We start from the raw sequence: 12,901 nt of genomic DNA, 5'->3' as shown, positions 1-12,901 counted from the left end.
ATAAGCCAGACAGATTGTATGGGGTTTTTCCATCTTAAAAACAGGAACTCGGGTCAGATGTCTGAAATAATGCCTAGAATATAGCTGAATCTTGCTGAAACGGCAGACCAACAGTGTCAGATGTCTCAACTCTGTCCTACATACAGAACTCAAGTTTAGTTGCTTAATCCTCTGTCATATGAGCATTAATCACCATATTCCATATATGTTTAGATAACCAATGACAGAGGAGCTAGACAATATGGTAATTAACTAACCACCCCTGACAACCCCTAACCACTCCTTTCTATGTGAAAATATAAAACTATGTATGTACAATAAAGTTTCAGTATTGATGGAATGTTGTTCTGTCACAGTTGTGTACAGTCCATTCTTGATGAGCGCTCAAAATACTCAGTCTAATTGGGAGCGGCCGCAGCACACACAGGGATAAGATTTATCCAACCCAAATATTTCCATGACAGAACATCGGGTCACACTTGGACCAATGCTATCGGGCTGTGCACATATCAGATTTTTCTCCTGGGACCGAATTAGGGTATGTGCACACGTTGCGGATTTCTTGCAGAAATTTCCTGAAGAAAACCGGAAATTTTCTGCAAGAAATCCGCATTTTTTTTGCGTTTTTTTTCCGTTTTTTTCGCGTTTTTTTAGCATTCTGCAAGCGTAATTAGCTTGCAGAATGCTAAAGTTTTCCAAGCGATCTGTAGCATCGCTTGGAAAACTGACTGACAAGTTGGTCACACTTGTCAAACATACTGTTTGACAAGTGTGACCAACTTTTTACTATAGATGCAGCTTATGCCGCATCTATAGTAAAAGATAGAATGTTTAAAAATAATAAAAAAAATAAAAAAATGCTTATACTCACCCAGACATCTCCTCACCGGCGTCCGTTCCTCTTTCTATAGCTGGTCTGTGCGCACAGGACCTTCCGTGACGTCACGGTCACGTGAGCGGTCACATGATCGCTCACGACCAATCACAGGACAGTGACGTCATCGGCAAGGTCCTTCAGCGTACATCAGCTACAGGAACCGAAGCGACAGCATGCAGTGGAGGCGGGAAGACATCGAGGGTGAGTATAGGACTATTTTTTATTTTAATTCTTATTTTTTGACCACTTATATGGTGCCCAGTGCGTGGAGGAGAGTCTCCTCTCCTCCACCCTGGGTACCAACCGCACATAATCTGCTTACTTCCCGCATCGTGGGCACAGCCCTGTGCGGGAAGTAAGCAGATCAATGGACCCCTAGGTGTGCGGAATCCCCTGCAATTCCGCATTTTAATGAACATGTTGCTTTTTTTTCCGCGATGCGATTTTTTCGCGGAAAAAAAGGCTACATTTGCACAAAAAATGCGGAATACACTTAAAATAATAGGAGGCATATGTAAGCGTTTTTTTCGCGTTTTTATCACATTTTTATAGCGAAAAAACGCGAAAAAAACGCGAAAAATACTTAACGTGTGCACATGGCCTCACAGTCTGGCCGGATTTTCTGCAGCGTCTGTGACAACATCGGAATTGGTGGGAAGGCGTAAGCCAAGTTGAAGGTCCATGGATGAATGAGAGCATCTATTCCCAGAGCTCCCTGCACGGGGCTGAGGGAGAAATATGTTTTTGACATTGCGTTTTGGGCATTCGCAAACAAGTCGACTTCCGGGGTTCCCCATCTAAAGGTTAAGGATAGGAAAACCTCCTGGTTCAGGCACCATTCTCCAGGATGTACATCCTTCCTGTTGAGGAAGTCTGCCATGGCGTTGTCTGAACCCTTCAGATGTACTGCAGAGATTGAAAAGAGGTGTTTCTCCGCCCAGAGAAATATCCGTGCTGCCACTAGCTTCAGACTGGTATACTTCGTGCCCCCTTGATGACGAAGATAAGCCACAGTCGTCATGTTGTCGGAGTAGACACAAATATGATGGCCTTGGACTAGCGATGAGGCAGCTGCCAGCACTTCCTCCACTGCCTTTAATTCCCTCAGGTTGGAGGATCTGGAACTTATGTCTGAGGGCCATAGACCCTGAAAATATGTTTGTTCCACCACAGCACCCCAACCTCTTCGGCTGGCATCTGTGTGAAGCACTTTCAGAGGGAGCTGGTCCCAGCTTACCCCTCGCCGAAGGTTCCGGCCTTTTAGCCACCATGAGAGGGCTGACTTCACATGTCCGGGAAGAGGAATTCTCCTGGACAGAGTGTTCCGATACTTTCGAGAATAAAGGAAAACATGAGTCTGGAGGGTCCGTGTGTGTGCCTGGGCCCAGGATACCGCCTGAATGCACGAAATTAGGGATCTTAGAATGGACATGGACTCCTTCAGGGTTGGGGATCTTTGTTGTTTGAATCTGGAGATTCTTTGGCAAAGGTCGCGCTGACGCTCTTCGGGAAGGAAGGACATCCTTTCTTCTGAGTCTAAGAGAATCCCCAGGAATTTCTTCCTTGTGGATGGCTGAAGGTCCCACTTTGGAGATTCAGAATCCAGCCCAGGGACTCGAGAATATCTAGAGTTTTCGATACATCTCGGTTCAGTTGAGATGTTGAAGGAGCCATGAGAAGAAGATCATCTAGGTAAGGGACAAGGCAGATTCCCTGAAGATGGAGGAAGACAACTGGTTTTCTCATGATCTTCGAAAATACCCTCGGGGCTGAGGATACTCCAAAGGGAAGGACATTGAACTGGTAGTGAGTGATCCTGCGGTTGTGGGAGATTGCGAACCTGAGGAACCTCCTGTGATCTGGATGGATTGGAACGTGATAATAGGCGTCCCTTAGGTCTATCATCGCCATTACCCAGTCTTGCCCAATAAGAGGGATTGCGGTCTTGACTGACTACATCTTGAACTTCCGGTACTTGATTACCTCGTTCAAAGGTTTTAAATTTATGATCAGTCTGCATTTCCCGGAGGGTTTCCTTATGAGGAATAGGCGAGAGTAATGACCTCTGCCTAAGTCCTGCTGAGGTACATGGGAGATCACTTTTTCTTGCAAGAGTTCCTGGATTTGAAGGAGAAAGGAGTCACGGAGGTCTGGGGGTTGTTCCGGGGTAATTCTCAGGCAATGGGGGGGGCGAATTGCAATTTCAGCCCGTATTGTAAAGTGTGGAGGATCCACTGGTTCGTGGATATGGACTGCCATTGGGTGAGAAACCGTGAGAGCCGGCCCCCAACCGGAGAGTCATTGTTTGTCCTGAGTCTGTTGCTGTTGAGGCACAAGGATGTTCCTGCCTCTGCTCCCCTTCGGGTAGCTCCAGCGACCCGTTTTACCTTTTCCCCTAAAGTCCTTCTGGGAGGACTGGTCACGAGGGGGACAAAAAAAATGCTTCCTAGCAACCTTTTGTTCAGGGAGCGATTTCTTCCTATCAGAGGCCTTATCCAGGATATCATCCAGTACTGGCTCTAACACATGGTGACCCTGAAAGGGGATGGCGCAGAGTTTGGTTTTAGAGGTAATGTCGCCTTCCCAAGATTTCAGCCAAAGAGCTCTCCTAGCTGAGTTAGAGAGAACCAGGGATCGAGCGGCCACACGAACGGACTCTCCTGAAGCATTGGCTAAGATTCCCGAAGCCTTTTGAAGAAGGGGAAGGGAGTCCAGGATATCCTCTCTTGACGTACCCTGGGAGAGATGTTCCTCTAATTTGTGAAGCCAGAGGACCAGGGCCCTGGTGACGCAAGTAGAAGCAATATTTGCTTTAAGATTTGTAGAGGACTCCCAGGACTTCTTTAGGTGGCTCCCTATTTTTCGATCCATTGGATCTTTCAATTGAGAAGAGTCCTCAAATGGGAGTGACATCTTTTTGGTGACTTTAGAGACCTGAACGTCCACTCTGGGAACCTCCCAAATAGAATTATCACCTTCTAAGGGAAACCGTTTTTTAAAGTCTGAAGGAACACTAAAGCCCTTCTCTGGGGAAGCCCACTCTTGGAAAATGAGATTTTGAACATTCTCGTGTATAGGAAACCCTTTTCTAGCCTTGGGTTTCAGGCCCCCAAACATTACATCCTGCACAGAATGTTTTTCCTCCACTTCCTCAACCCCCATGGTGCTTCTTACTATGGAGAACAGCTCATCCATATCCTCAGAGGAAAAGTAATATTTCTTTCCATCAGCTTTAGGGGTGGATGTGGAGCTCTCATTCTCCCAACTATCGTCTGACTCAGAGGAATGGACCTCACCCGAGTCAGAATCAGCATCAACTGGGGCCATTTTCCTCTTTTTTGGGAGGAGGATGTGACACCTGAGGTTGGGAGAAGGCCGCCATGGAGGATTGTACCTCCTGTTTAATCAAGCTTTTAATGCGGTCTAGGAGGGAGGGCTGTTCAGCACGTATTATGTCATCCGTACAGGGTTGACACAGGGTCTTCTTATAGGCAGAGGGTAGCCGGGAGCCACAAACACCACTCTTGCGGCTAGGTTTATTCTTTGGGGCAGAGACCCTTTCTCCCTAGAAGAGAGGTATACTAAGTGACCCATTTAAACATGGCTGAACAGTAAAGGGACCAGCCCAGCTACTCACAGCAGGAGGGTGAATGCTGGGATCTGCAGATGGAGCAGAGGTTTTGTTGCCGTCCATGGTCAAGCTGTACACAGTCACACAGAGACAGGGAGACAGCGTCTAACCTGGAGGCCCATACCAGGATATGAAGGTATCGAGGTCCCCAGCGATAATCACTTGCTCCTCCCCCTTTGGGCCATAGGGAGGCTTGAAACGACCCTATCCTATCCCCCCAGTGGCCACCGACCTCATGGAACACAGGAGACGGTGTGCGTTCCAGCGTTGAGCCCCCAGGCCGCGGACCGGAAGTGCAATGACGTCACATCCGGCGCGCATGAACTCCACACGCACACTGGAGGAGGACACCGGGGAGCTCAGCGGGGACCCCGGCAGCACATCACCGCCCTGCTTTGCCCCTGACAGAGGCGCGGGAAGAAGGGCCCGAGTCCATCGATGGAGCGCAGTGCAGCAGTGACAATTGTGTTTTGTTTTTTTGTCACTAGTAAAGGGAGCTGTACCACAAACAATGGTTGCTAACTTTTGGCACAGGATACTGACGATGATAACCCATTGAAGGCCATTTGGTGCTCATTGATATCCCTGGCTTTTTCTTCCCTTTCCTCTGTCTTTATAATAAGGTAGGAGTGAATTTTAGGGAAACTGAGGGTAAGCCATCGTTGAGCAGGGGCGCCATTTGCGTATTGTGATAGGATGCCAATCTCCGCAGCCAGGAAGGGATTTGGTAAACAGGGACTGTGGAGGCTATTTTTTGACCCTGCTTACCCTTGTTCCCTCTCCAAAAAAGTATCAGCTACTAATCTATACCATTTATATTGAGTTTCCTTGAAGCTATGGTTTGGTATTTTTGCTTCATTGTATAACGGTGATATTGTGTTGGTAATCCCTTTTGAACCCCCCGCTATTGTATTATGGGATTGCTTTGTCTACCTCAGCATTTCACAATTAATTGGAGATATTGGATTTTGTTGTGAATGTGTGAAAGCCTGTGGGTGAACTATTTTAGGGATTTCTAGGGATTTTAGGGCCAGCCGCCGTCGACAAACAGTAAGTCAGGCACCGCAGGCTGTTATAAGATTGTAGTCATAATAACACATGCGATAATTGCTATACAGCTAAACCACATAAAAATTTAGTGCCATATTCCACTAATTATATATATATAACACATGCGATAATCATATGTAATCAGCTAATACATGGAAAAGTGTGGGACACACTATTGCTATCCAGCTAAACCACTTAAAAAATTTAGTGCCATAGTCCACTAATTATATATATAGAAAAAGTTTATTAGAAATTATATAAAAAATATGCAATCAGCAGAATAGGGGATGTGTGACAACAAACCACATGGTAACTAGGAGAGAGGAGTCATTCCCCAAGTGCAGATCATAACTTGTGCCATGTTATGGCACATCAAGTCACATGCATAGTGGGTTCATATCAACAAAGGCATGCCCATGTTAGGCTAGTTTCACACTAGCGTTAACTGCAATACGTCGCAAATGCGTCGTTTTGCCGAAAATACGCATCCAGCAAAAGTTCTTGCTGGATACGTTTTTCGTCATAGACTAACATTAGCGACGCATTTGCGACGCATTTGCGACGCATTGCCAAACGTCGCGTCCGTTTTGCGACGCTTGGGCGTGTGGTAGCGGACCGTCGGGAGAAAAAAACGTTTTTTGCTCCCGACGGTCCACTTTCTCCGACCGCGCATGCGCGGCCGGAACTCCGCCCCCACCTCCCCGCACCTCACAATGGGGCAGCGGATGCGTGGGAAAAATGCATCCGCTGCCCCCGTTGTGCGGCGGAGACCACCCTAGCGTCGGGAACGTCGGCCCGACGCACAGCGACGGGTTGTTCCCGACGCTAGTGTGAAACTAGCCTTAGAGAAAAATCATAAGGACATACTGCATCAAAAACAATGTATAGAGTAACAGTATTATATAAAAGATACCATGATACAGATATGGAATACAAAATATCAAGGTATGCCAATGCACAACGTAAATAAATGAACATACCACTAATGCAAAGGGGATAACACCAAACTCCAGCTCACCCCGATGCGCGTTTCGGTATAGTCCTTCCTCAGGGGGCGTGTCATGTACTCACACAGAAGTCATATATAGCATCCGTAAGCTGGGTCCAGCCAATGCGCGCCCACGCCGTCTCTAACGAGCCACACGTCACCGCCAGCTGTACATGGGCCCATGTACGCTAGCGCTGAACCGTGGACCGGAAGTGGTAAGGAGCAGACAGCGCATGACCGGAAATATGATGGCGGCCATTTTGTTGAAGGGCAAACCAGAGACGCCACTAAAACAGAGTAGTACATACAAGGGAATAGGGTACAAAATAATACATGCGCACAAATAGCAATGGCGCCACCTATCCCCATGAATAATACAAAGAACACGGCACTCTGAAAAATACACATAATATATCTATATACCCCTACACACATATGGCAACAGGAGTGCACATATGTGAAAGTAAAAATGTGACACGCAAAAAATATAAACATAAACAATGAATAACAAAAACCAGCAGAAAAGTGGAATAACAAAATACGATACACAAACACCATGAATCCAATGATTCCTCATACAGATTACATAGATCTAATATTATAGTAATGTATCAAAAGATGTGAACATATTCAGACGAGAAGAGGGTTCACGATGTATCCTCAGATTTCAAAATTCCACTGTAGTCAAAATATAAGCATCATGGCAGAAAAAGACGATCACAAACAGTAAAAAAAACACAGTTAAAAGCAATATCAAAAGAAACCATGCGGAAAGTGGCACATAAGACACATTCAGCAGCCGGAAGATTGGAGGAAAGGGGCAAAAGAAATACATTCATTGAGTCCACAAGGATGGACCGTATTCAGCTGCCAAATCCATCTAGTCTCCAGTCTCCCCAAACGCCTGGACAGATCACCACCCCTAATATTGATCTTAATGGCATCGAGTGGGGCGCCATTTGTGTTCAAGAGGGTGCCAACCCCCACTGTCAGGAAGGGTCCAGATAGGGTGAACTAGGGCTATACAGGGATAGCCTTTACCTATGCTGGTACACCTTAAACAGAGCAGCAACATTTTATATACATTTTTTTGCTTGGTTTTTTCAGATTGTGGAGTTTGGGGGTATTTTTGCCCTTTTTAAAAAAAAAAATAAAAAATTATTAATAAAAACTATTTTTAGAGGTATTAGTTTATTTCATATGATATTCTGCAAAGAATCTTGTGCTGTTTCTGTGGCTAAATTGGACGAGCTGAGTAAAATTATTTTGTTGAAGATGAACCTGGGCTCTGACGGTCATTGTGTGATGTTAAAAGAAAAGGAACCCTGGCAATGTGGAATGGACCCTGAGTTACTAGTGAGTGGACTGCAGTGTGTTAATGGGACGGAGGGCCGGGGTGCGCTGAAACTGCCACCATTAGCCATGACTACTACTGTCCTACCCTCCGTTTCCTGAGTGCTATCCGTCTTCCACGAATAGCACTCCTACCTATGTCTATGAGGCCATTCACATGTCCGATTTTTTACTCCGACCGAGTGGTCCAAGCAAAATATCGGAAACATGCAGATTTTGATCCAAGCATTGGATCAAAATCAGCAATGCAAGTCAATAGGTTCGTGAATAAAATTGGACTGCTCTCGGATGACATCCGAGTGCAGTCCGATTTTCATGGACTGTCAGAACGGAGAAGGTGAAGAACCTCTTTAATAAAATATCTCCATGTACAAGAAAATCGCATTACACTCATGCCACACTTTGATCAAACTGTGATTAAACTCTGATCAGAATAATTTTCTCGTAAACTTTTTAACATCTACAAACATGGTGTGTCCTAAAAAGATACTCCACATATCTCAGGTGCTTGGACCCCAATAAATACCCACTAGATGAATGTTAGCCCCATGCATTGTCATATATTAGATGACCGTCCATTTTGGATTTTAGCTGCGCCCGCCAACCATCTATGTGTATGACAGTGCTTCCCAAATACTATACAATGCTCCAGAATACTCAGATTTCAATCAAGCTTTCTGTCAGAGATGCTCTGCGAATGTTGCCCAACATATGCCACCTACAGGTTCCCATTCTTCTACTCAATTTTTAAAGGGAGAGATTCCATGGGCAGCATGAATCAGACACGGAATACGCTATTGCAGCTGTGTATGTTTTCATAAATCAGACTTTTATTGTTTTACAGTCAAATTAAAGTAGACATACAATTAAAGAATCATGAAACATAACAAAAACTTCACAATCCTTAAGTTTGCTTAACCCCTTCCCGACATGTACTGCGCTGCGGGAACTGCATTTCTGCCAGCCGCCGTACCATCGCACGCCAGCGGGGTCCTTCCGGGTCCTGCAGGCGCTGGCAGGCCTCCTTCACTGCCTGTCAGATGGCTGATCTGACACTGTGCTATGCTATGGGACAATATTATAAAGCTAAAAATAAGAAAAATTAGAATGTGTAAAAATATATATATTTTTTTAAATCCCCAAATAAAGAAAAAAAAATATTTTCCAATAAATCCATTTAATTAAAAAAAACCAAAACATTGCCACGTCCGCAAGGACCCGACCTATAAAACTGTCCCACTAGTTATCCCCTTCAGTGATCACCATAAAAAATATAAATAAAAAGCGATGCAAAAAACAATGCTTTATCATAACACCGAACAAAAAGTGCAATAAAACATGATCAAAAAGACGGATGTAAATAAACATGGTACCGCTGAAAACGTCATCTTGTCCCGCAAAAAAACAAGCCAATATACAGCTCCAGCAGCAGAAAAATAAAGTTATAGCTCTCAGAATAAAGGGATGAAAAAAATAATTATTTTTTTTATAAAAATAGTTTTGTGTAAAAAAGCCAAAACATGAAAAAAAAAATATAAATGAGGCATCGCTGTAATTTTACTGACCCGAAGAATAAAACTGCTTTATCAATTTTACCACATGAGGAACGGTATAAAAAAAAATTATATAGAAAAAAAAAAGCGATTCCTGAATTGCTGGTGTTTGTTCATTCTGCCTCCCAAAAATTGGAATAAAAAGATAAAAAAAAGTCATGTGCCCAACAAGAGTACCAATAAAAACGTCAACTCGTCCCGCAAAAAAATAAAACCTCACATAACTCTGTGGGCCAAAATGTTGAAAAATTATAGCTCTCAAAATGTGGTGATGCAAAAACTGTTTTTGCAATAAAAAGCGTCTTTTAGCGTGTGAAAGCTGCCAAACATAAAAACCCACTATAAAATTAATTCAAACCCCCCTTATCACCGCCTTAGTTAGGGAAAAATAATAAAATAAAAAAAGGATTTATTTCCATTTTCCCATTAGGGTTGGGTTTACGGTTGGGATTAGGGATAGAGTTGGGATTAGGGGTGTGTTAGGGTTATGGTTGGGATTAGGGTTAGGGGTGTGTTTGGATTAGGGTTTCAGTTACAATTGGGGGTTTCCACTGTTTAGGCACATCAGAGGCTCTCCAAATGCAACATGGCGTCCGATCTCAATTCCAGCCAATTTTGCATTGAAAAGTCAAACGGCGCTCCTTCTCCTTCCGAGCATTGCCGTGTGCCCAAATAGTGGTTTACCCCAATATATGGGTATCACCGTACTCAGAAGAAATTGCACAACAACAACTTTTGGGGTCCAATTTCTCCTGTTACCCTTGGCAAAATTAAAAAGATTGGATCTGAAGTAAAATTTTTGTGAAAAAAAAAAAAAATGAACATTTAACATTTTAACAGTCCAAAAATTCCTGTGAAGCGCCTGAAGGGTTAATAAACTTATTGAGTGTGGTTTTAAGTACCTTGAGGGGTGCAGTTTTTAGAATGGGGTCACACTTGGGTATTTTCTAAAATATAGAGCCCTTAAAGTAACTTCAAATGTGATGTGGTCCCTAAAAAAATTATGGTGTTGTAAAAATGAGAAATCACTGGTTAACTTTTAACCCTTATAACTCCCTAACAAAGAAAAAAAATTGGTTCCAAAATTGTGCTGATGTAAAGTAGAGATGTGGGAAATGTTACTTATTAAGTATTTTGTGTGACATATCTCTGATTTAAGGGCATAAAAATACATAATTTGAAAATTGGAAAATTTTTGCCATATTCCCGTTTTTTCATAAATAAACACAAGATATATCGAAGAAATTTTACCACTATCATGAAGTACAATATGTCACGAGAAAACAATGTCAGAATTACCAGGATCCATGGAAGTGTTCCAGAGTTATTACCTCATAAAGGGACAGTGGTCAGAATTGTAAAAATTGGCCCGTCATTAACATGCAAACCACCCTTGGGGGTTAAGGGAATAAAGTCTACTGATGAGTCGCCTTTGGTGAGGACGATGAAACCCGTAGAATTGAGAGGCTTGGAGAGTGAGTGTGTATACGTCACCTCACCTTAAATACTGAAATGTGGTGTATTTGTTTTTTCTATTAGCCACCTACTGACTAACCTTCAGAGGGTGAATTATGGGTATAGTTTTACATTTGGAATTAATAAAGTTTAGTTTTATCCTTTTATAACAAAACATAAAAAATAACAAGAGACAACCAATTTAAGAAGATCCAATTTTGATTAAAACTATTCCAACATTATGAACATAACAAAGGCTTCTCCCCTATGTGACGTCTCTGATGTTTATTAACATTTGATTTCCAAGTAAAACATTTCCCGCATTTTGAACAGGAATAAGGCTTCTCACCTGTGTGAGTTCTCTGGTGACTATCAAGATATGATTTCTGGTAAAAACATTTGCCACATTCTGAACAGAAAAAAGGCTTCTCCCCTGTGTGAACTCTCTGGTGGTTAACAAGATGCCATTTCTGGTTAAAACATTTCCTACATTCTGAACAGGAAAAACGCTTCTCCCCTGTGTGAGCTCTCTGGTGGTTAACAAAATCTGATTTATGTGCAAAACATTTCCCACATTCTGAACAGGAAAAAGGCTTCTCCCCTGTGTGAGCTCTCTGGTGGTTAACAAGATGTGATTTCTGGTAAAAACATTTCCCACATTCTGAACAGGAAAAAGGCTTCTCCCCTGTGTGAGCTCTCTGGTGGTTAACAAGCTGTGATTTCTGGTAAAAACATTTCCCACATTCTGAACAGGAAAAAGGCTTCTCCCCTGTGTGAGCTCTCTGGTGGTTAACAAGATGTGATTTCTGGTAAAAACATTTCCCACATTCTGAACAGGAAAAAGGCTTCTCCCCTGTGTGAGCTCTCTGGTGGTTAACAAGCTGTGATTTCTGGTAAAAACATTTCCCACATTCTGAACAGGAAAAAGGCTTCTCCCCTGTGTGAGTTTTCTGGTGACTAACAAGATGTGATTTCCGGTAAAAACATTTCCCACATTCTGAACAGGAAAAAGGCTTCTCTCCTGTGTGGATTCTCTGATGCCTAACACAAGCTGATTTAATGTTAAAACATTTCCCACATTCTGAACAGGAAAAAGGCTTCTCTCCTGTGTGGATTCTCTGGTGCCTAACACAAGCTGATTTAATGTTAAAACATTTCCCACATTTTGAACAGGAAAAAGGCTTCTCTCCTGTGTGAGTTATTTGGTGTGTAACAAGACTCCCCTTCTGGTTAAAACATTTCCCACATTCTGAACATGAAAAAGGCTTCTCCCCTGTGTGGATTCTCTGGTGCTTAACAAAAGCTGATTTCTTGATAAAACATTTCCCACATTCTGAACATGAAAATGACTTCTTTGCTTTAGGAGCAGTTTGTTTTTTAATGCCTCTTTTGTGACTTTGATTTTCCTTAGTAGTCGGTAATGAATCAGAATATGGGAGCCGTTTCATAGGATTAGATGACAGATCTTTGCTGTGAATGGATGATGGTATATCTGGAGTAACAGCAATCACTTCAGTTGTATCTTGTAAGATCTCAAGATCATCAGATTTAAAACTTGAAGATGTCAGCTGTCCCTCTGATTTCCTGGTACAGTCATCTGCTAAGATAAAAACATAGTTATTTACTGATAACGGTATTTCTCTGAGCCCATGACGGCACCACGGAGAGAGGGGATCCGCCCCACAGGGACAGGAAACCTACAGATAAAAAAGGCGGTACCTCTCTCCCTCATCAATGCCCAAAGTCATTTGAACAGTTTTGGGTGGAGGAGAATGTTGTGGTCTAGAGGCAAAATGGTGATCGCGGTAATACGGCCGGACTACACCACCGATAAAGCAGCCACAGCCGGTAACTGAGAAGAATCTGTGACTTTTCTGCTTTTAGTGGTTACTACTCACCTGGGTAGCCATATGTAGGAATCTTCTCTTTATACCGCTCATCCCCCCTCACATATGTCTCTTTAGTATTAATATGGGTCAGATCTTCACCCTGAA

General features: G+C 43.2%; 1 protein-coding gene across 3 annotated transcripts in view; it reads right to left on the bottom strand.

Moving 5' to 3' along the window:
• Positions 1 to 8,707: 8,707 nt before the first annotated feature.
• LOC143766871 (uncharacterized) overlaps positions 8,708 to 12,901 on the bottom strand; it is a 73,367-nt gene continuing 69,173 nt past the window's right edge. For 2 of the 3 annotated variants that reach the window (XM_077254868.1, XM_077254869.1), the window contains exons 7-8: positions 12,806 to 12,896; positions 8,708 to 12,504 (exon numbers count right to left, since the gene is read on the bottom strand). In XM_077254868.1, the coding sequence (XP_077110983.1) occupies positions 11,147 to 12,504; positions 12,806 to 12,896 (1,449 nt within the window). In that variant the 3' untranslated portion in view covers positions 8,708 to 11,146. Of the gene's footprint in view, positions 12,508 to 12,805; positions 12,897 to 12,901 lie in introns of all 3 variants that reach the window. The other variant, XM_077254867.1, reaches the window with a different exon arrangement.

Source organism: Ranitomeya variabilis, chromosome 4 (assembly GCF_051348905.1).
Source record: "Ranitomeya variabilis isolate aRanVar5 chromosome 4, aRanVar5.hap1, whole genome shotgun sequence".
NCBI classification, from domain to species: Eukaryota; Metazoa; Chordata; class Amphibia; order Anura; family Dendrobatidae; genus Ranitomeya; species Ranitomeya variabilis.
Note: the sequence above shows the minus strand (reverse complement) of the source record. Positions and strands in the feature narration are given on the sequence as shown.